This window comes from Lampris incognitus, chromosome 3, assembly GCF_029633865.1.
Source record: "Lampris incognitus isolate fLamInc1 chromosome 3, fLamInc1.hap2, whole genome shotgun sequence".
In the NCBI taxonomy this organism is placed as follows: Eukaryota; Metazoa; Chordata; class Actinopteri; order Lampriformes; family Lampridae; genus Lampris; species Lampris incognitus.
In genome coordinates this window covers 61,930,047-61,952,043 of record NC_079213.1, presented here as the reverse complement: position 1 = coordinate 61,952,043, position 21,997 = coordinate 61,930,047, and the positions used below count along the sequence as shown (strand labels likewise).

At 46.8% G+C, this 21,997-nt stretch overlaps 3 protein-coding genes across 3 annotated transcripts; 2 read left to right on the top strand and 1 right to left on the bottom strand.

Moving 5' to 3' along the window:
- The first annotated feature begins 1,195 nt into the window (after positions 1-1,195).
- On the top strand, positions 1,196-2,068 carry LOC130109778 (processed variable antigen-like). Its single transcript, XM_056276759.1, has one exon. The coding sequence runs from the start codon at positions 1,196-1,198 to the stop codon at positions 2,066-2,068; it is 873 nt and encodes a 290-aa protein (XP_056132734.1).
- Positions 2,069-10,584: 8,516 nt separating this feature from the next.
- On the top strand, positions 10,585-12,937 carry cks2 (CDC28 protein kinase regulatory subunit 2). Its single transcript, XM_056277294.1, has 3 exons — positions 10,585-10,714; positions 11,945-12,072; positions 12,251-12,937. The coding sequence occupies exons 1-3, from the start codon at positions 10,656-10,658 to the stop codon at positions 12,292-12,294; spliced, it is 231 nt and encodes a 76-aa protein (XP_056133269.1). The 5' UTR covers positions 10,585-10,655; the 3' UTR covers positions 12,295-12,937.
- A 21-nt stretch (positions 12,938-12,958) lies between these two features.
- Positions 12,959-17,553, bottom strand: cimap1d (CIMAP1 family member D). The gene is made up of 4 exons (XM_056277293.1): positions 17,505-17,553; positions 14,534-14,644; positions 13,986-14,099; positions 12,959-13,449 (listed from the first exon to the last, which is right to left on the bottom strand). Exons 1-4 carry the CDS (start codon positions 17,551-17,553, stop codon positions 12,959-12,961), a joined length of 765 nt encoding a protein of 254 aa, XP_056133268.1.
- Positions 17,554-21,997: the final 4,444 nt, after the last annotated feature.

Below are 21,997 nucleotides of genomic sequence, written 5' to 3'. Positions count from 1 at the left end.
GGGTCAACGTGTCCGCTGTGGGGTCTCTGTGCAGGGGGTCAACGTGTCCGCTGTGGGGTCTCTGTGCAGGGGGGGTCAACATGTCCGCTGTGGAGTCTCTGTGCAGGGGGGTCATCATGTCCACTGTGGTGTCTCTGTGCAGGGGGGTCAACATGGCCGCTGTGGGGTCTCTGTGCAGGGGGGTCAACATGTCCACATTGGTGGCTCTGTGCAGGGGGGTCAACATGTCCGCTGTGGGGTCTCTGTGCAGGGGGGTCAACATGTCCGCTGTGGTGTCTCTGTGCAGGGGGGTCAACATGTCCGCTGTGGAGTCTCTGTGCAGGGGGGGTCACCATGTCCGCTGTGGGGTCTCTGTGCAGGGGGGTCGACATGTCCACTGTGGGGTCTCTGTGCAGGGGGGGTCACCATGTCTACCATATCTATACCTGCTTTGCATGAAGAGGTGAAACAAGTCATGCTGTACACCACCACTCATGAACAGCCATTACCAAGACAAGTCATTACAACTCACACCACCTACACACACACTGGCACCTCCCTCTCTCTGTCTCTCTCTGTCTCTCTCTCCTCCTCTGAGCGGAAGTGCGAGTGAGCGTGCGGCGCAGACGCCCGAGAGCGGTTGTGAGCGTTTATCTATCTTTTTTGCTATTTTCACCTTGCAAATATTGTACATAGTGTGTTTTGTAGGGTTACTGGCTTGGTTTGTGTATATAAGGGGGTTTCGAGAGGTTTTGTGTGTGCGCGTGTTTTCGGTCGACCAACGCTTGCTGGTCGGCGTGCTAAACGCCGGCATGGAGTTCACCAAACTCACCAGGGAACATGGAAAGTGTCGCCTGGTTTCCCGTGTTCGGTGGAGGACTGTGCCCTGGCAGTGGGGGAGGTTGTGGGTCACAGCAGCGTTAAATCTGCTGCTAGGATGAACGGCGCTGTGGTGATTTTTGTCGACGCTGTGGCCAAAGCACACCAGGTGGTCGAGGCCGGCGTTGTTGTTAATGACAGCCTCGTGTCGGTGTCGCCGCTCACCACGCCGTCGACTAGAGTCACCGTTTCCAACATCCCGCTGTTCATCTCCGATGAGTTTTTGACAAGAGAATTGTCGAGGTATGGAAAAGTAGTTTCGTCGATCAGGAAACTGTCGTCTGGCTGCAAATCGCCGCTAGTGCGACATGTAGTTTCACACAGACGACAGGTTCAAATGATCCTGAACAAGAAAGACCAAGACTTGGATGTAGCTCTTAGGGTGAAGGTGGAGGATTTTGGTTATGTTATCTTTGTAAGCTCTGGGACCCTGAAGTGTTTTGGCTGTGGAGGGGAGGGTCATTTGGTTCGGGCCTGTCCTGCGAAACACTCCTCTGAGGGCAAAGCAAAGCGTGAAGGAGAGAGCGGAAATAAACAGGGTGAGACCAGGCAGAACAGTGAAGAGACAACAGAGAAGGGACAGGGTGAGACCAGGCAGAACAGTGAAGAGACAACAGAGAAGGGACAGGGTGAGACCAGGCAGAACAGTGAAGAGACAGCAGAGAAGGGACAGGGTGAGACCAGGCAGAACAGTGAAGAGACAGCAGGAGAGGGACAGAGTCCAGACCACACGGACAAAACGGAACCACACAAACAGAGTGGAAAGTCTACAAAGGAAAACAATGTTGAGAAGGAATCACGAAGTGAGCAGGCAGTGGCATCAAACACTACAGGTGGAGTAGCAGAAGGTGTAGTGTTAAGCAACAATGAGGATTTGGTGGAGGACGACAAAGTCTGTAGCTCTCCTGCACTACAGAGAATGCAGTTGGCTAAAACGAGAGGCTCTCAAGCCAAAAGAGGAGCATTGATAAGGGAGGGAAGCAGGCAGTATGAGGAGCAACTATCTGACGTTGAGTTGGGTATGGTGGAAGAGGAGGAGGAAGGGGATTGTGGTATAGACAGCCAGGTGCCTGTATTAAAGGAAAAACAGCACGAGGTACAAATGTCGGGAGATGAGTCTAAGGAGGACGGTGGTGGTGTAGACAGCCAGCCTCACACTTCCTCCCAGTTGTCAGGGGCGACGAATCCAGAATACTATGATGCCCGCTGAATCAAGAATTTCTTGCAAAAAACAAAAAATTTGAGGAATGTCAAAATTGAGGATTGTTTTGCCGACAAAGAATTGTTTATGCACTCTGTTCAATCTCAGAGGAGAAGAAAAGAAGAAGAACGGGGCTACACTGAGCAGGAGATGTACAGGTTGAGGAAAATGGTTCAGAAGCTCAAACAGGAATTACAGCATGGAGAGTCAGAAGCAGTATAAGACAAGTCATTTCCCGTTCTGCTCATTGTTGTTCTTTTATCATGTGTTGTTTTTTCTCTCATCAGTCTCGATGGCCAACCTCAAAGTCTCAACACTTAACCTGAATGGAGCAAGAGACGTGGGAAAGAGCATGTCTTTTTGAATTTGTAAAACTAAAGCTCATTGACGTCATGTTTGTCCAGGAAACACACAGTGATATAATGATTGCCACTGACTGGAAGAAGGAGTGGGATGGTGAGGTTGTCCGAAGCCACTTGAGTAAATGTAGTGGAGGGGTGGCTCTCCTCTTTTCTAAAAACTTTTTACCACAATCTTATGTGGTTGAGGAAATAGTGGAGGGTAGATTGATGGTAGTTAGAGCCAAATATGAGTCCTTCACTTTGGTGTTTGTAAATGTGTATGCTCCGAATGCAAGGCCTGACAGAGTTCAGTTTTTAACTGACCTCAGGGCAGTTTTAAGTCAGTGTGGACCTGAAGAGTTTCTGTTTCTGGGAGGGGATTTTAACTGCACAGAAAATGACAACATGGACAGGAATCATATTGAACCTCATGCTGCCTCCAGACGTGCAATCAAGCAGTTGACAGAAACTCATAGTTTGGTTGATGTGTGGAGAGAGATGCATGAGGATGTCAGGCAGTACACCTGGGTTCATAGTAGAGAAGCGTCTCTTACTATGGCACGGCTGGATCGTTTCTACTCTTTTAAGCATAATTTCAGTATCTTTAAAGAATGCAGGATTATACCTGTAGGTTTTTCAGATCATTCAACGGTGACATGCAATGTTTTCATTGCAAACGTAAAGCAAAGGTCTGCTTATTGGCATTTCAATACTGCTCTGCTACTAGATGCACACTTTAAAGAAACCTTTAAATTTGTTTGGGATATTTTCAAAACTAGGAAGGGGGAGTTTACATCTTTGAAACAGTGGTGGGATTATGGGAAAGTGCAGATCAAGCAGCTTTGTCAACAGTACACTCTCAATGTCTCCTGTAACATTACCAGATCTATGAGGGATCTAGAGACTGAAATAGTGGAGCTGCAGACTTCTGCAGGGTCCAAAGGAAACCGAGGCTGTGTTGAAGACCTCAAGTCCAAAAAAGCCTTGCTGGCTGACTTGCTGGGTGTTAAGGCACAGGGGGCATTGGTCCGGTCTCGTTTTCAGAGTGCCGCCCTGATGGACTCACCTTCAAAGTTTTTCTTCAGCCTGGAAAAGAAGAATGGACAAAGCAGGTTGCTTCATGCCCTAAAGTCATCAACAGGGCACCTGCTGACTACGACCAATGAGATCCAGAAGAGAGCTCTGGATTTTTACTCTCTTCTGTACAGCAGTGAGTACACCGAAAATGAAGGGGCAATTGACTCCTTCTGCAGTGGGCTGCCCAGAATTTCAGAGGAGAGTGACGAGGAGTTGTCTACAGCATTGCAGAGCATGCAGGTGGGGAAGGCCCCTGGGGTTGATGGACTCTACAAAGCTTTTTGGTCTGAGCTGTGTGACGACATCATTGAGGTCTTCAATGAATGTTTTAATGACTCCTTCTTGCCCCAGAGCTGCAGGAGAGCTGTTCTGACATTGTTGCCCAAAAAAGGCGACCTGCAAGACATGAAGAACTGGCGCCCGGTCTCTCTTCTGTGTGCAGACTACAAACTGCTCTCCAGAGTCCTGTCCAACAGACTAGAGAAGGTGATAGACCAAGTCATCCATCAGACCCAAACCTACTGTGTGCCCGGCAGGTCCATTGTTGACAATGTGTCACTAATTCGGGATGTTTTGGAAGTCTCTGGTCCATTGGGCATTGATGCTGGTCTGGTTTCCTTGGATCAGGAAAAGGCATTTGACAGGGTTGAGCACCAATACCTTTGGAAGGTGTTAGAAAGGTTTGGCCTCAGCCCTGGACTTGCTGCCAAGATTAAAGTTTTGTACAAAGATATTGAGAGTGTACTGAAAATTAATGGTGTTTTGTGTAAACCTTTCAAAGTATGTAGAGGTATAAGACAAGGCTGCGCACTGTCGGGCATGCTCTATACGCTTTCAATTGAACTGTTATTACACAATTTTCGCTCTTCTATTGGTGGTCTGTGTTTGCCTGATCTTGGCACAAGAGTTGTCTTATCTGCATATGCAGGTGATATAGTTATCATCATAAAAGGTCAAGATGATGCTGATCTGATTGAGAAACTCGTGGAAAGGTTTGGGAACCTCTCAGCTGCTAAAGTAAACTGGGCAAAAAGCGAAGCCTTAGCGGCTGGAAAGTGGTCTACAGGTCTCCCTCAGCTGCCAGGGGGGCTAAATTGGAAGAGGTGGGGTTTCAAGTACCTAGGAGTGTTTCTGGGTGATGACCAGACAGTTTGGAAAAACTGGGAGGGGGTGGTGGAAAAGGTGGAGGGGAGATTACAGAAGTGGAGATGGCTGTTACCAGAGATGTATTATAGGGGAAGGGTTTTGGTTGTTAACAACTTGGCAGCCTCCACCCTCTGGCACAAGCTAACTGTTCTGGAGCCCCCTGCCGGATTGCTAAAAAAAGTACAGTCCATCTTTGTGAACTTTTTTGGGATAACCTGCACTGGGTACCACAGAGTGTACTATACCTACCAAAAGAGGTGGGAGGGCAGGGTTTGGTGCATCTGGAGAGCAGAGTAGCAGCCTGTAGACTACAAATTATACAGCGCTACCTCACAGGGACTGATGATGTGCTGTGGCGACCTCTCATGAGTGTTATTTTAAAGAAGGTACAGGGTTTGGGTCTAGGCGCTTCTTTGTTTCTAACAGACTGTGTTTTTAAGAACATGCATGACCTGTCACCCTTCTATCAAGGATTGTTTAAAGCTTGGACTCTATTCAAGTGGTGCAGACTGGAGCCTACAGCATCTCTGTTTTGGCTTCTGGAAGAACCCCTAATCCATGGGGCCAGCAAACCAGGTCTCAACCGGAGGCTATGCTCAGCTGGAACTGTTAAGTTGAAGCACATTGTGGATGCTGCAGGTCCAATGCTTCTTGACACAGAGGCAACGGCTTCACTGCTGGGCTTGAGGTCAAGCAGACACACCAGAGACATTCTGAATGCATGGCATAAAAGACTCACCAGGGAGGAACTGGTCATGCTGCATGACCATGCCATTGGAACCGAGGCTCCTGATAATGGAGATCCGTTCCCCGAGTTGGGCCTCCAAATAGACCAAACTGGTCTAACAAGACCTCTGCTGGTGCCAAATTTAGCTACTAAAATGGACCTTTATATGTTAGATAGTAAGGTCTTGTACAAATGCTGTGTTGTTGCCATGAACAAGAAAACACTGAATGAGAGAAAGGACACTATATGGAGAACAAGGCTAAAAGTGGCAGATGATTGTAAACCAGTGTGGAGGGTGCTGTATAAAGCCCCGCTGAACAAAAGGTCAGGTGACTTGCAGTGGAGGATCCTGCAGGGAGCGCTGGCAGTCAACAGTTTCATCTCTAAGATTGACCCAACTGTTTCTGTTAAGTGTCCTTTCTGTCAGTCGCCAGAGACAATCTTTCATTGTTTCATGGAATGTGAAAGACTTCAGGTGCTCTTCGAAGCTCTTCAGATCATATTCTCACATTGTGATGAACGATGGAATGAAACTGTTTTTATCTTTGGTGCTGGGTACAAGAGGAAGGCTGCGGAAAAGTGGCAGCTGCTAAATTTTGTAATGGGGCAGGCTAAGTTTGCGATTTTTAGGAGCAGGAAAAGTCTGATTAATAATGGTTCAGAGGAAGATTTACTTCCGTTGTTCATTGCAAGAGCGAAGGCGAGAGTCCGAGTGGACTTCAGCTTCTTCACCTTAATGAACAACTGGATGAATTTATTTCGCGGTGGTGTTTCAATAAAGCCGTTTGTTCAGTCATTGAGAGGCAACTAGTATTTCATTCTGTTTTTGCATAGTATTTCTTTTGACCCTTCAGGAGTATGTGACTTGGACCACTGTCCCAAAAAAGAAAGAAAAAGAGGAAGAATTTTCTGGCTGTCTTAATGTGAAAGAGTTGCTCGTGCTGATGTTGTGAAATGGATGTGTCTTTGTTGGTTTTTTGTTTTATGTAAATTGAAGAGCTTTAAATTCTCTCTGTCTCTCTGGGCCCATGGGGATGTGTTGTGCTCAGTAAAAGACAACTAACTTGTTTTTTTTCTGGAGAATTGATTTGATTTATTTGATTTTGGGTATCTATTTACTTGCTTGTGTTTTGAATATGATTGTATATTTTTTTAAAATAAAAAGTATTTTTAAAAAATCAAAAAAAAAATCTGTCTCTCTCTCTCTGTCTCTCTCTGTGTCTCTATGTGTGTGTGTCTCTCTCGCTGTCTGTCTGTCTGTCTGTCTCTCTGTTTCTCTTTGTCTCTCTGTGTGTCTCCGTCTCTCCCTGTCTCGCTCTCTTCCTCTCTGTCTGTCTGTCTCTCTCTCTCTGTCTCTCACTGTCTCTCTCTCTCTCTCTCTGTGTCTCTCTCTCTCTCTGTGTCTCTATGTGTGTGTGTCTCTCTCTCTGTCTGTCTGTCTCTCTGTCTGTCTGTGTCTCTCTGTTTCTCTCTTTGTCTCTCTGTGTGTCTTTGTCTCTCTGTCTCTATCTCTGTCTCTCTGTCTCACGCTCTTCCTCTCTGTCTGTCTGTGTCTCTCGGAGTCTCTCTGTCTGTCTCTCTCTCTGTCTCTCTCTGTGTCTCTGTGTGTGTCTCTCTCTCTCTGTTTCTCTCTTTGTCTCTCTGTGTGTCTCTGTCTCTATCTCTGTCTCTCCCTGTCTCGCTCTCTTCCTCTCTGTCTGTCTGTGTCTCTCACTGTCTCTCTCTGTCTGTCTGTCTCTCTCTCTCGCTGTCTGTCTGTCTGTCTCTCTCTGTTTCTCTCTTTGTCTCTCTGTGTGTCTTTGTCTATCTCTCTCTCCCTGTCTCACTCTCTTCCTCTCTGTCTGTCTGTGTCTCTCTGTCTCTCGGAGTCTCTCTGTCTCTCTCTCTCTCTGTCTCTCTCTCTGTGTCTCTATGTGTGTGTGTCTCTCTTTGTCTGTCTCTCTCTCTCTGTGTGTCTCTGTGTCTCTGTCTCCATCTCTCTCTCCCTGTCTCGCTCTCTCCCTCTCTGTCTGTCTGTGTCTCTCTCACTCTCTCTCTCTCTCTCTCTCTCTCTCTCTCTCTCTGTGTCTCTGTCTCTTGCTGTCTGTCTGTCTGTCCCTCTCTCTGTCTCTCTCTCTCTGTGTCTCTGTCTCTTGCTGTCTGTCTGTCCCTCTCTCTAAGGTTTGCTTGCAGAACACATGCCGACTCTATGCGTCCTCCTGGTGTAAAACCTCAGCGGTGGCTGTAACATCATAGCTACAGGAGGTCTGTCAGAAACCCAGGCCTTCTCCCTGCAGCCCCGCTCCTTTCATGTACCACAACAGCCAAATACTGGAATGAGGAAGACAATCCATCTTGTTTGAAAAATAACGGATCCCCCCCTACATCTCGGGGGAAACACTTGCTTGTGAAGACGTTATGCAAACAACTAAAGTCGATCTTTGAGGTAAAAGCGAACACGGGGTTGAACAAACACACTGCGCCAACCGTCACACCAGAAACAGGACCGCAGGAGAAAATAACTGCACATTTTCCATGTCAATTATGATAATAAAACACACACTCTCCAGACATGAGCATTATGTAAGAGGTAAAGGGCAGGTTTGCTGTGATGACATTTTCACCAACATAACGCCTGACAAAACCTCGGGTCCTCTTCACTTTACAGCAACACTTTCTTGGGTGGAGTGAGCCTTGACTCGTGCTGACCTTTGAAAAACCTTTCCTTTCCAACTGCCAGAGATATGTCACAATCTGGCGTGTTGCAAAACACAGATACGTCCGTGTCAAATGTATGAATACAAACTACCGCATACTGGTGTCAACAATACGAGTATTTTGTGTTTCAAATACCAGAAACACTCTCTAGTGTTAGGATTCCTCCTAAGGGAACTTAAAATCAGTTTGTATTATGAACAAGATGACAACTGATCGCGTGAAAGGTTTTCCTAAATAAAATGTAGGCCTTCTCCTTTCAGAAACACTTATTTTGTTTGAATCGGTGCCGTGGGTTTGAATCCAGTCAGTCCGCAAGCCAAATCCCTCTTTCTACAGTTTGTCCTGATATCCTCCTCAGCACACCGTCAAATATATCAGCCTTGAAAATAATAATGTGCGTTTGGAGAAGGCTTGACCCTTACAAAAACAAAAAGGGGCCGAGCATCATGAGCACAGGTATGGAGACGGGGGGTTTTGTGTGTCTGCAGATGTGACACATACATGCACAAAACTGCTTCGTCCACACGATCCTGTTGGAACGAAGATTCGCTGGAAAAACACGATTCTTCGACGCGTCTTTATTCACAACAGTGAAAACCTCGCGTTGTTTGAACTTCCTCCACAGGAATGCATGAACACCACTGCAGCATCCACACCACAGCAGCATCCACACCACTGCAGCATCCACACCACAGCAGCATCCACACCACATACAGCATCCACACCACAGCAGCATCCACACCACTGCAGCATCCACACCACAGCAGCATCCACACCACACACAGCATCCACACCACACACAGCATCCACACTACACGCAGCATCCACACCACAGCAGCATACACACCACTGCAGCATCCACACCACATGCAGCATACACACCACTGCAGCATCCACACCACACACAGCATCCACACCACAGCAGCATACACACCACACACAGCATCCACATCACAGCAGCATCCACACCACACACAGCATCCACACCACTGCAGCATCCACACCACAGCAGCGTCCACACCACACACAGCATCCACACCACTGCAGCATCCACACCACACGCAGCATCCACACTACACGCAGCGTCCACACCAAACGCAGCATACACACCACTGCAGCATCCACACCACACGCAGCATCCACACCACTGCAGCATCCACACCACACACAGCATCCACACCACAGCAGCATCCACACCACACGCAGCATCCACACCACACGCAGCATCCACACCACTGCAGCATCCACACCACAGCAGCATCCACACCACAGCAGCATCCACACCACTGCAGCATCCACACCACACGCAGCATCCACACCACAGCAGCATCCACACCACACGCAGCATCCACACCACACGCAGCGTCCACACCACTGCAGCATCCACACTACACGCAGCGTCCACACCACACGCAGCCTCCACACTACACGCAGCATACACACCACTGCAGCATCCACACCACACGCAGCATCCACACCACTGCAGCATCCACACCACACACAGCATCCACACCACAGCAGCATCCACACCACTGCAGCATCCACACCACTGCAGCATCCACACCACAGCAGCATCCACACCACAGCAGCATCCACACCACTGCAGCATCCACACCACACGCAGCATCCACACCACAGCAGCATCCACACCACAGCAGCGTCCACACCACAGCAGCGTCCACACCACATGCAGCATCCACACCACAGCAGCATCCACACCACAGCAGCATCCACACCACACGCAGCATCCACACCACAGCAGCGTCCACACCACATGCAGCATCCACACCACAGCAGCATCCACACCACAACAGCATCCACACCACACGCAGCATCCACACCACACGGAGCGTCCACACCACACGCAGCATCCACACCGCAGCAGTATCCACACCACAGCAGCATCCATGTCACCTCATCACATGGGGTTTGGCTGCTAACGGTCCTCATATCACTCTCGTCATCAGCGTGTCTTGGATGACGCTAGCAGAAAAGATCTGCTCTCAAGTCTGATCTTTGCTGAAAAGTATCTTTTGAGTATCTTCAAATACAAGTTACTGCTCTCAGAAGCAGCAAATTAACAATAACGTTTTTTTTATTTCCACACTGATCAAATACGAATTACAAAACATTCAAAAGTAATTAAAATATGCATTTCAAAAAATGTAATACGTATTTTAAATGCAAATTAATTAAAATACTACTATGACGCAATACTGGAAACGGAAACGGTAACGGATACCGCCTGACACACGCCAAGGCCGTCCGCGTTAAATTTTTTTCTCACCAGCACCTTGGAAGACCCGCCCCCTGATCTGTCGCTGATTGGCTAACCCCAACCAACGGAAGCAACGAGTACCAGCCAACCAGACGCGGAGTAGGACGGGTCTTCATGAAACGCGGCAGTGGGGGAAAAAGTGGGGGCTGAACTCACGTGCTTTCGGCGAGAGGCGTGCGGCTCCCTCGGCCAATGGGAGGACGGCAGCGGGACGGTTGGCGTTTGAATCGACTGGTCATTAAAAACAGCGGCAGATGACAGCTCGCTGCCGTTTCAGCCGAGGAAGCTACCGTTAACGCGCCGACGTTACTCGCTTTTAATCAACCGAAGATGTCGAAAAAACAGATTTACTACTCTGACAAGTACAACGATGAAGAGTTCGAGTACAGGTGGGTTGAGAAATGTTAGCTGAAGTGGGTGCTAACACGAGTTTAACGAGACTTACGTGATGTTCAGATGCTAGCTTCATTTAGCTAATAGCCAGCACCGATGCTACTAGCTTCGTAACTCGTTCAAATAAGCGTTAACGCTACTAAGGTTAGTCAGCCTCACCTTTCGAGCTTCATGTTCTCAGTTGGCGAATGGACGTGAGATTTAAGGGAGTATGTCAATGAAAGAGCATATGTCTCTCTGCGTCTGACGTTAAAATAGCTAACGCTAACATTAGTTGAGTTAGCAAGCTAACTGGCTGGACTAACTTGTTAGGTCAACCAGCTAACTAACGCCCATGTTCTACCCAAAGCAACGTTAGTCTCTGCGCTGGGCGAATTTAACCAAGACGTTAATAACGGCGTCGTTACGTCTGACGAGCTTGTGTGACTTGACAGAACGGGTTGCTAGCCCAACTCCCAGTACAGGGTAGTAGCTCAATGACAGATATGGTTCGCCTAAACTTTTTTTTTCTCTTTATCTTATGAAACACATGTACATTATATTATGAACAACACAAACAGTTTATGCCAGGGGTGCATACACAAAACAAAAGGAGAAGAATTAAAAAAATAATACTCTTTGCTTCAAAATAAAGTGTTGTCAGTCTATAAGAAATGTAACCAAAACACAATTAGTTCTAATTGCCTTCTTGTTTTTAAGTCCTCTTATCGTAGTGCCATAATGGCGCAGTTCCTGATGAAAAGTTCCAAAATTTGGTTTGGAGTCCATCCATCTCTTCTTATGAATGTGGAATTTTCCCAATAATAAAATTGTCTGTGTAAAGAAAACAATATTTTTCCATCTCATTATCTCCAAGACAAATAAAAATGTCTTTATCCTGAAAGCGGATTGTTTGTTCAGGTTTCCTTCTTATATAATGCTGAACATCCACCCAAAATATTCTGGTACACATGCAGTGATAAAATAAATGACAGATTGTTCCTTCTTCTAGTTCACAAAAATTACAAGAATATTCAATATCAGTTTTACATCTCTAATGTCTTCTTTGCTGGATATATACGATGCATAATTTTAAAGGAGACCTCCTTTGGTTCGCCTAAAGGCAAGGGCTAACGTCAGCCTCAAGTGCATCGCAGCGTGTTACTGCCGCACCCATGCAGTTCCTGCGTTCAACTGAGTGAGTTTTGACACTGACTTTTATGTGATCTATTTCTCCTCTTTCCTAGGCATGTTATGCTCCCAAAGCAGCTGTCTAAACTGGTCCCCTCCTCCCACCTGATGACAGAAGAAGAATGGCGGGGTCTAGGTGTTCAGCAGAGCCAGGGCTGGATCCACTACATGATCCACAAACCAGGTGAGCAGCAGAGGACCTTCATACCCCGGTGCTTTTGGCCTGTCTCGACAGTTGGGTTAGATATTGAACGAAGTTATGAGCGTTAGACCTTTTTTGAATTGGCAGAGCCTTGGTGCTGTATTCACCAAACGGCTACATTTATACTTACAAATACCCCTTGTGTTTTTTTACTCTTCAGAGCCACATGTACTACTTTTCAGAAGACCTCTACCCAAAGAGTGATTGGGATACCATCCATCAAAACTGATACCGTCTCTGGTGTTTTGTGCTGACTTCCGACCACACATCTTCCACATTTACATCTCTCTCCATATGTTGAAATATATCACAGTCCTGTTGTTTGTAGTTTTTATTTTTAAAAGCTCAACTTTTGTTGGAAATCAGTCAAACAAAGCCAAGGAGAGTTGAAAATGGAGTGCCACCCTCCACAGGGTCGGGCTGGGGGTTAAGCAATTCTGCTGTAATTTATAAGCTAAGCAACCAACAAGTTTGTGAAGTTTCATGTGCTTTGAAAGCATTGTCTTTACTAATGTCATTTGTTAAGATTGCTTTTCTTAACGGGTTCCATCGACTGTTTTTGCTGTTCCGAATGCAGGCCTACACAACATTCCTAATCTTTGTTGGTCAGATTGTTTCGGTCTAATCTTGTTTCCTGTAATGTACATACATTTTCAGAGCCAAAATTTGTGTTGATACTAGAAAAGTACTTTTGTTGCTCTTTACAATATAAAGTGTTTATATGTTTGGGTTTTTTTTTTCCCCCAAAGTTTCCTGTTTTACCTTCTAAGATAATAGCCTTGAATGCCTTATATTTTTGTATTTGTTTTTGTTTTCTAAATAAAGTGGTCTTTAAAACAAGATGTTCTTAAACAGCAGCATGCGCTCTTCAGTCGGCTACATTGACAACAAGTGGGGTGACAAACTCGGTGTGTCTGGTGCCGAGGGAGTAGGCTGGGGCCCGAGGCTTGTTGACCGTCACCTTCTCCGGGTTATGACTTCCGGGGCCGGGTTTCTTGGTTGGATCGCTCGGCTGGCTGTGACGCCCAAGCATGGAGAAGGCAGGCCGCCGGGGGAGATAAATGTTGGGGTCTGTACTGTTGTACCTGCACGGCCCCGGCGTCTTGGACAAGTCTTCCGATGCCCCCCCTGTCTTATACAGACCTGACATTGTGTAGCTCGCGCTGGCCGGCTTATTGGGCACGTGGGAGCCCATGAGTGCAGGGAGGGTGTACTTGTTGGGAGCAGGTACTGCGTCAGTGCTGCGGTAGCGTGTGCGAGAGCCCATTGTGTATGACGGAGGTCTGCGCTGAGTGTTACATGGAGGGGCGCTCTCGGGGCTGTATGCACCTGGTCCAGGCGTCTGCAGGAGCCCCTCTAGTAGATCAACAGAATCATTAGTGTGTGTGTGTGTGTGTGTGAGTCAGCAACTCAACCCCATGTGGCAGAGGAATAGTCCCAAGTGCCTGAATAACGGTCCTCAAGTTCAGCTAAGCCGGAGAACGAGGGCTGTCCAAACCAAATGTTATTGCACACGGTCCCAGCATGTGACAACAGGCCAAAACTTTTAAGAAATGCAAAATTAATTTAGATGACTGTGCAGTTGCCAAAATATATAAAAATATGTACATTAAGATTTTTGATGTTTTTATGTTTGAGAAAAAGTAGTCACAAGTTCCCACCAGTGCAGAGTCTTGGCTTTTTGCAGTCTAAGAAGACACTCCTTACTTTTTACCCCCTGCCATTAACATCTACGATTTTCCTTTGCCCTCCTCAATGTTTTTGGCTCGCCAACAAAAGGCCAATTTTTAATGAGTTGCAGTACTTTTTTTTTTCTGTAAGGCATCCCACGATATCAAATCCAAGGCAAACTTAACCACTAAGTTTCCAGATGTTTCTTTAAGACAAACACTTACTTTGTGCTCTCATCCTGCCCAGCATCGAGTACGCCGGGCTGCCGTCCCTTCCAAAGCGAGTGATTTTTGCATCAACGTAGTACTGAGGTCCAGGACTGGAGTCCACACAATACACTGCATTTTTAGGCAGAAAGAAGTCAGTATTACTGATAATACCTAGAATAAACAGTTACTTTGTTCAATAAAACATACTTCTTCTGTGCTTATGTACATGCAGAAGTGAGCCGTCACACCATTTTGTCTCCCCTCAATGGAGGCACTTGGACACTGCATTACTTAGAACCACTTCAAGTCAATAAATGAGTTATTACCAAGGGATGGATTTTAGGAAATTAAATTGCTACGACTGACTACAGTTATTTAAAAGGCTTTATTGTGTTTCGTCAATTTGGTTCCCTGGAAGTCCTCATAACCCGGTCTGCAAGAGCAGCCCGTGCTTCTGCAGCCTATATGTGTATGGGTTGGTGTATAGCAGCAGCACTTTTTGTCACAGGCCACAAATAATACATATTTCCATTGCTCTGGTTATAGAAACGAGGAACAATCACTGTTATTGCTCATCCTGCAGTGAAAAGAGTAGGCGGGGCCGGTCGGCTTGGTGAAGTCGTGGCCAATGAAGCCGACGGTGGGTGGAAGTGCATAGCGCCCAGGTCCAGGCCCTAGAGACAGATCAGATGGAGCTGTCAGAGAGATTGAGGACCTGCATGCACACACCATGATCATGAATCACATTTACGGTGCAAAAATTTGACATGTGCGCAATATCCAAGATTGAAAACAGCAATCACTCTTCTTTAACCACGGCTTCTTTTGTTCTCCCAAGATCCAATAGCCAGGCTTCTTCTGCAGGCTTGAATTATATATATATATATACATATATATACATATACATATATATATATATATACACATATATATATGTGTGTGTGTGTGTATATATTTATATATATATATCCATCCATTATCCAAACCACTTATCCTGCTCCCAGGGTCATGGGGATGCTGGAGCCTATCTCAGCAGTCATATATATATATATATATATATATATATATATATATATACACACACACACACATATATATATATATATATATATATATATAGAGAGAGAGAGAGAGAGAGAGAGAGTTTTTTTCCGAAACCATCAATGGTGTTGTAAGTGCTCAACTAATAAGGAGCGGAATATCAACACGGATACAGGAAAAAAGATTTAATACATTGCAGCACAGGCCTGTTTCGTGCATCGCGCACTCACCAGCTGCTAATGTGTATGTATATATATACACTACCGTTCAAAAGTTTGGGATCACCCAAACAATTTCGTGTTTTCCATGAAAAGTCACACTTATTCACCACCATATGTTGTGAAATGAATAGAAAATAGAGTCAAGACATTGACAAGGTTAGAAATAATGATTTGTATTTGAAATAAGATTTTTTTACATCAAACTTTGCTTTCGTCCAAGAATCCTCCATTTGCAGCAATTACAGCATTGCAGACCTTTGGCATTCTAGCTGTTAATTTGTTGAGGTAATCTGGAGAAATTGCACCCCACGCTTCCAGAAGCAGCTCCCACAAGTTGGATTGGTTGGATGGGCACTTCTTTGAGCAGATTGAGTTTCTGGAGCATCACATTTGTGGGGTCAATTAAACGCTCAAAATGGCCAGAAAAAGAGAACTTTCATCTGAAACTCGACAGTCTATTCTTGTTCTTAGAAATGAAGGCTATTCCATGCGAGAAATTGCTAAGAAATTGAAGATTTCCTACACCGGTGTGTACTACTCCCTTCAGAGGACAGCACAAACAGGCTCTAACCAGAGTAGAAAAAGAAGTGGGAGGCCGCGTTGCACAACTGAGCAAGAAGATAAGTACATTAGAGTCTCTAGTTTGAGAAACAGACGCCTCACAGGTCCCCAACTGGCATCTTCATTAAATAGTACCTGTTAGAGCCTGTTTGTGCTGTCCTCTGAAGGGAGTAGTACACACCGGTGTAGGAAATCTTCAATTTCTTAGCAATTTCTCGCATGGAATAGCCTTCATTTCTAAGAACAAGAATAGACTGTCGAGTTTCAGATGAAAGTTCGTCTTTTTCTGGCCATTTTGAGCGTTTAATTGACCCCACAAATGTGATGCTCCAGAAACTCAATCTGCTCAAAGAAGTGCCCATCCAACCAATCCAACTTGTGGGAGCTGCTTCTGGAAGCGTGGGGTGCAATTTCTCCAGATTACCTCAACAAATTAACAGCTAGAATGCCAAAGGTCTGCAATGCTGTAATTGCTGCAAATGGAGGATTCTTTGACGAAAGCAAAGTTTGATGTAAAAAAAATCTTATTTCAAATACAAATCATTATTTCTAACCTTGTCAATGTCTTGACTCTATTTTCTATTCATTTCACAACATATGGTGGTGAATAAGTGTGACTTTTCATGGAAAACACGAAATTGTTTGGGTGATCCCAAACTTTTGAACGGTAGTGTATATAAAATATTTTGTCAGTTTCTGTGCCACATAGAAATCTTTTAAAATCAAATAAAGCCTGAACACTTGACTTGATGCATGCACAATTATCCAGGTAAGAAAATCCAGATGAACTGATTCAACCCTTTTTTTTGTTGAATTTTCTCCCTTTTTCTCCCCAATTGTACTTGGCCAATTACCCCACTTTTCCGAGCCATCCTGGTCGCTGCTCCACCCCCTCTGCCGATCCGGGGAGGGCTGCAGACTACCACATGCCTCCTCCAATACATGTGGAGTCACCAGCCGCTTCTTTTCACCTGACAGTGAGGAGTTTCACCAGGGGGACGTAGCGCGTGGGAGGGTCACGCTATCCCCCCCCCAGTTCCCCCTCCACCCCGAACAGGTGCCCCGACCAACCAGAGGAGGCGCTAGTGCAGCAACCAGGAAACATACCCACATCCAGCTTCCCACCCAACCCACAGACACGGCTAACTGTGTCTGTAGGGATGCCTGTAAGGTAACACAGGGATTCGAACTGACGGTCCCCGTGTTGGTAGGCAACAGAATAGACCGTTACGCTACTCGGACGCCCTTGAATGGTAAAACTGATCTGTTGCTTGTCGCAGCCGTCTCCATTGGAGACACTATTACATAATAGTGGCCAATGAGCATGAGGCTACAACATCCAAAGAGAGGATTTATACCTAGCTGGTACACACCAGACAGAAAAGTGTTCAGAGGAGCGCTTGCCCATGGCGACCCATTTGGAGTGATGAACTTTTTATCTTTTTTAACCAAAGAACTGAGCAAGTTCAGGCAAGTCTAATGAGCAGTACATCCTGCTCAAGTCACCCCCCCCCCCATCAGATGACTGAACTACAGAACACTGGTCAGCTAGCAGGTTGCCTGACTAACAACTGACATTTTGCTAGTACTCGGCCTTCAGGGTGTTATTCAGCTAAAACAAGGCTTGCACGTCTCTCAACACGGACTCACACACGTCACCGGTGGTGGCAGGAGTATTCTGCAAGAACTCGCTCTCCTTAAAGCAACTCACCTTTTTCTCTGCCTGCAATGACGGGACGTTTTTTCTCCATGTCGCTCATGGCAGAAGAGCTGCACCGAGTCCTTTCAAGAATCCCCGCACGCCAGCGACACCACCGAGATATTCAGCAATACTACGAGACAGGTTGTCATCGTACAACGTGAATAAAACGATGGCCGCTGAAGACACGGGAACTACTGCAGCCAAACGAACACCTTGCAAATTGACAACCCCCCCCCCAAAAAAACAAAAAAAAACAAGTAACTCAACTTGAACAAGACTTGTCCTTTGCACCTTAATGGACAGAAATGGCTCGTACTAAGCCGGTGCCGGGGCTAGCGTCACACCTGGGAAGTAACAAAAGCCTTTGAGGACCTTTGTGATGATACGGCCCAGCTCGCTGTAGTCCTGCAGGACAGCCTCTCCTCAGACACCATAGCAAGGCCTCCAGTTCACTCCCCCGAGATGCAAGGTTTCTCCCCCTGCCCTGGATTAAAGTGCAAACTCAGACCTTGTTGAGGGATTTCCTACATAGGGCACAAGGGCAGAGGGGCTTTGAAGGATTTAGGTTCGCTTCATCTCTCTTTCTGCCGTCTCTGCATCCGCTCCATCCACCGTGGTGGCTCGGCGGAAAAAGAAGAGCGGTCTCGTCTCTTTCAGCGGGGCGGTGTACAGGCGCATTCAGCTGGTGCTTAGAGACAATGTCATCACTCCAATTCACTCTCGTGTAACGCTAGATCCCCCCACAGCCATAAATGAAAGCAGGAGCCCCTTCTCCCCCCTCTCTGTTTTCACTCTCTCTCTGCTCATGGCAGCGTGCAGACCCCGTATCCCATGCAGTTACCACAGAAACCATCCTGCCCGGGTTGTCTGACCGGGACGGCCAAGTCCCCTGCAATGCCGGCTTATTGACGGGCTTATTGTTCCCTTACCAACGTGCCTGCTCCATTCATGCTGGATGGAAGAATTGATTTCACCCGGGTGGAGGGAGGAGGGTAAAGTTTCTACATACGCCGGGGTTTAAATTTCTAACTTGCACCCTCAGCACACCTTTTATGCTATTTGTATAAATGGAAGAGGCCTTACAGAATGGGTGTGGCTTTAGATTCTTTCCTAATAGTACCTCATTTTTAGATATGTTTCCTTTGCATTTCTCAGGTGTTCCTCTTATCGCATGAATCTTATTGAGTATTACCATGTACTGAAGTAGCCTGACAGAACTGTAACTCACAGGACTTGTTTTGTTTAGCCATCCCCCCACCCATCCATCCATTACCCAGACCGCCTATCCTGCTCTCAGGGCTGCAGGGATGCTGGAGCCTATCCCAGCAGTCACTGGGCAGCAGGCGGGGAGACACCCTGGACAGGCCGCCAGACCATCACAGTCCCCCCCCCCCTCCACACACACACACACACATTCACATTCACAGCTAGGGACAAGTTAGTTCGGCCAAGTCACCTGACCTACATGTCTTTGGACCGTGGGAGGAAACCGGAGCTCCTGGAGGAAACCCACGCAGACACGGGGAGAACATGCAAACTCCACACAGAGGACGACCCCCAAGGCTGGACGACCCCGGGGCTCGAACCCAGGACCCATTTTGCACAGAATTAATATGAACTTTCTTCCCACAAATGTATGCACAGTCCTCCAAATATACACAGGGTTCCCACACGTCCTGGAACTTACAGTACGTTTTCCCACTAATGGAGAAACAACTGGAAATGATCAAATTGATCAAATATCTTGTAACTATGATTGAGGTCATGGAAAATTGTAAAAGAAGGTTATAAAATCGTACTTTAACCAGCTGAGATATATTTTAACCATATTTTCAGAGATGTCACATCAGCGTGTGGAGTTTGGGCGGTGTGTCCAGTGAGCAGCTAAAAGTCGCTCTTGTGGTGACCCACATCTATATATCGAGAGACATTCATCTAAGAGGACGGTGTACCTTTAAGGGAAGAGGCGAGGGGTCAGATAATGCACTTCCGCTTCCGGTTCACAGTCAGTTCAGTGTCGTTGTCGAACGTATGACATGCAAAGTTGGAGCTAGTAAACTACCTCGACTACGTCTACTCTCACGTCTCCTGTCTCGTTGTTTTCTAACTCCACACTCCATTTAGACACCGATTTATTCTGAATAACACGACCTGTCAGCAATGGCTGTCATGCACATACCAGCAAAAGTCATGGAAAATGTCCTTGAAATTTCCTGGGAAATGATTTTGTTTTTGGATTTTGCCCCATTTTTCTCCCCAATAGACCCCGTATCGTGTGACGTACAAGCCGCGTTGTAAACAGGATGCTCGCGCAGAACGTGTGGCAAAACATGGCGGAGAAACGACGTGCGTACCGATGAAACTCACAGGTGAAAGCGTATAAAACTTAAAATTCAACGGAGAGAAGTTAGACTTTTGAGAAGATGGAAATCTCAGAATATCTTGAAGGTCTAAGCAAGGTAGACAGCAAGTATTACGAGTCGAAACTCACGCTAAGCACTGGAGAAAAACTTCCCCATCCGTTTACGCTTTCTGAAGCTGAGTGGAAAAGTGAGACCACGAAGATGCCAACCATCAACTGGAGGGATGTAACCAAATACCTCATAGACACTAGGGGTGTAAGAAAATATCGATACACTCGAGTATCGAGATGTAACCCACATAAAGTAGCCAACATGCAGTGTTAGGTTATTTCCTAGTGTTATACATTGTAGCGAATTCGGGGGACAACGCAACCACAGGAACTGCCGCGGCCGGGAAGCGAACCCGTATCGCCCGCACCGCAGAAGACATCGCTAACCGCTTGACTAAAGGGTCAGACCCGCCAGCCAGCGGCCAGCGTGTCTACTTATCCATGCACATTACAATATGATTTAATTTAGTTTCCTTGCCATTTTCAACTATGCATTTCCCCTGCATATTAAATTTGCCCAGTAGATGGCAGTAGTAACGCTGCAGATAGTAGAAACTGTTACAGTGTTTACAGCAAAGAAGAAGAATGAAACTCGTGCTCAGCAGAGCTGGAGCGCAAACGAATTCAACTACAAGAGATACAAAGTGAAAATATGAGATTTAAGAGCTAGTTAATGAGTTCTCTTTCAAGAATGCACTTTTCAGCAAGTAATACAGCAAAATGTGTCGGAGTTCTTAGGAGGATTCCGTGAACTTATAATTATTTTCTTCGGTGAGTGTCTTACCTTAACTTCGCCATGTGCCTTGCTAGCATAGTCAATGTATTCCATATGTTGATCATGCAAGGTTCTGGTTGAAAGACTACTGTATTCTATTCTTTTTGTTAGCTCGATCATTTCCTTGGTAAATGTCTTGATAAGATGTGTACAAGTTAAACAAAAACCAGTCGGAGGTGAATGTTATGTATGCACACATCGACAGTGCTGCATTTGATTTGGTGCTGTTCTATTGTGCTGGGATCGATTGGTGATGCCTGCGGGCTCTGGGTTGTTTGATCGGGTCTGCCTTTGATGCTGTGTCAGTCTAAATAAAGAATGCCACGGAGAGGTTGTGTCGAGCGACAGCGCTGTGTCCTGACGTGATTTCTAAATACAATATTGGCGACGAGGATGGGATGGTTCGCGACCAGCTAATCCAACAACGCAAAGGTGCGTGAGACTCTCCTGCTGGAAAAAGACGATCTGCTGCTGTCCAGAGCAATTACCATCGCACTACAGGTTGAGGGAGCAGCTGAGTGTGCTGCTATGCTAAATACACAGCAAGTGGCCACCTCCAGTCAAGCTGCCAACGACTCCTCCCTCTACTCACGGCTGCCCCTCGGGACGCAACCCAACCAGAGCGAGGCGGGCGCCGACTCCGCTGGGGACGTCTTGCAACTGCAACGACGGCGTTCTCGGCCCCGCCCTCAACAGTCCTGTGGTAACTGTGGGTCTCGGTCTCATGTTTCAAGGGCTCAGAACTGCCCTGCCCGTGGCCAGACATGCCGTAGCTGCGGTAAGCACAATCACTTTGCCAACGTCTGTCGATCTTCCCCGGCTGGGTCAGAGGGCCACACCCCCCAGTCTTCAACCGCCGTCATTCACAAGGTGAGCTCTGGGCCAGTGTCATTCAAATCATGCACAGTCAACATTAATGATGTGTGCATCCCCCTGCTGTTGGACACCGGTGCAAGTGTGTCTCTCCTGAATGTTGATACCTACAGTCAATTTTTTGGTTCACTGCCACTGTCCGCACCCTCAGCTGTCCTCTGTGGGTATGGTGACTCCAAAATCGATCTGGTTGGCTCTCTCCAACTGACTGTCCGCTATGGAACCAAGCTGGTGCCCAATGCAGTTTTTCATGTGGCACGCCGTGGGGCCAACCTGATGGGCCTGGACCTGTTCTCCGCTCTGGGGTTCTCCCTCTTAGACACAAGGGGGGCAGCAATCCTGACTGTCGCCACACCTTGGCAGCAGAAGTGGCCATCGCTGTTTATGGGGCTGGGCTGCCTCTCCGCCTTCACCCATCAACCTCTCCTCAACCCTGCTGTG

What these genes read in the sequence shown, in the direction of transcription:
- LOC130109778 (XM_056276759.1), top strand. Translation starts at nt 1,196, where the DNA reads ATGATCCTGAACAAGAAAGACCAAGACTTGGATGTAGCTCTTAGGGTG.
- cks2 (XM_056277294.1), top strand. Translation starts at nt 10,656, where the DNA reads ATGTCGAAAAAACAGATTTACTACTCTGACAAGTACAACGATGAAGAG. An exon ending in GATGAAGAGTTCGAGTACAG is followed by an intron (nt 10,715 to 11,944) that starts GTGGGTTGAGAA and finishes CCTCTTTCCTAG; the next exon opens with GCATGTTATGCTCCCAAAGC. An exon ending in CTACATGATCCACAAACCAG is followed by an intron (nt 12,073 to 12,250) that starts GTGAGCAGCAGA and finishes TTTACTCTTCAG; the next exon opens with AGCCACATGTACTACTTTTC.
- cimap1d (XM_056277293.1), bottom strand. Translation starts at nt 17,553, where the DNA reads ATGAGCGACATGGAGAAAAAACGTCCCGTCATTGCAGGCAGAGAAAAA. An exon ending in CATTGCAGGCAGAGAAAAAG is followed by an intron (nt 14,645 to 17,504) that starts GTGAGTTGCTTT and finishes ATCTGTCTCTAG; the next exon opens with GGCCTGGACCTGGGCGCTAT. An exon ending in GGGCAGGATGAGAGCACAAA is followed by an intron (nt 13,450 to 13,985) that starts GTAAGTGTTTGT and finishes CTGTTGATCTAC; the next exon opens with TAGAGGGGCTCCTGCAGACG.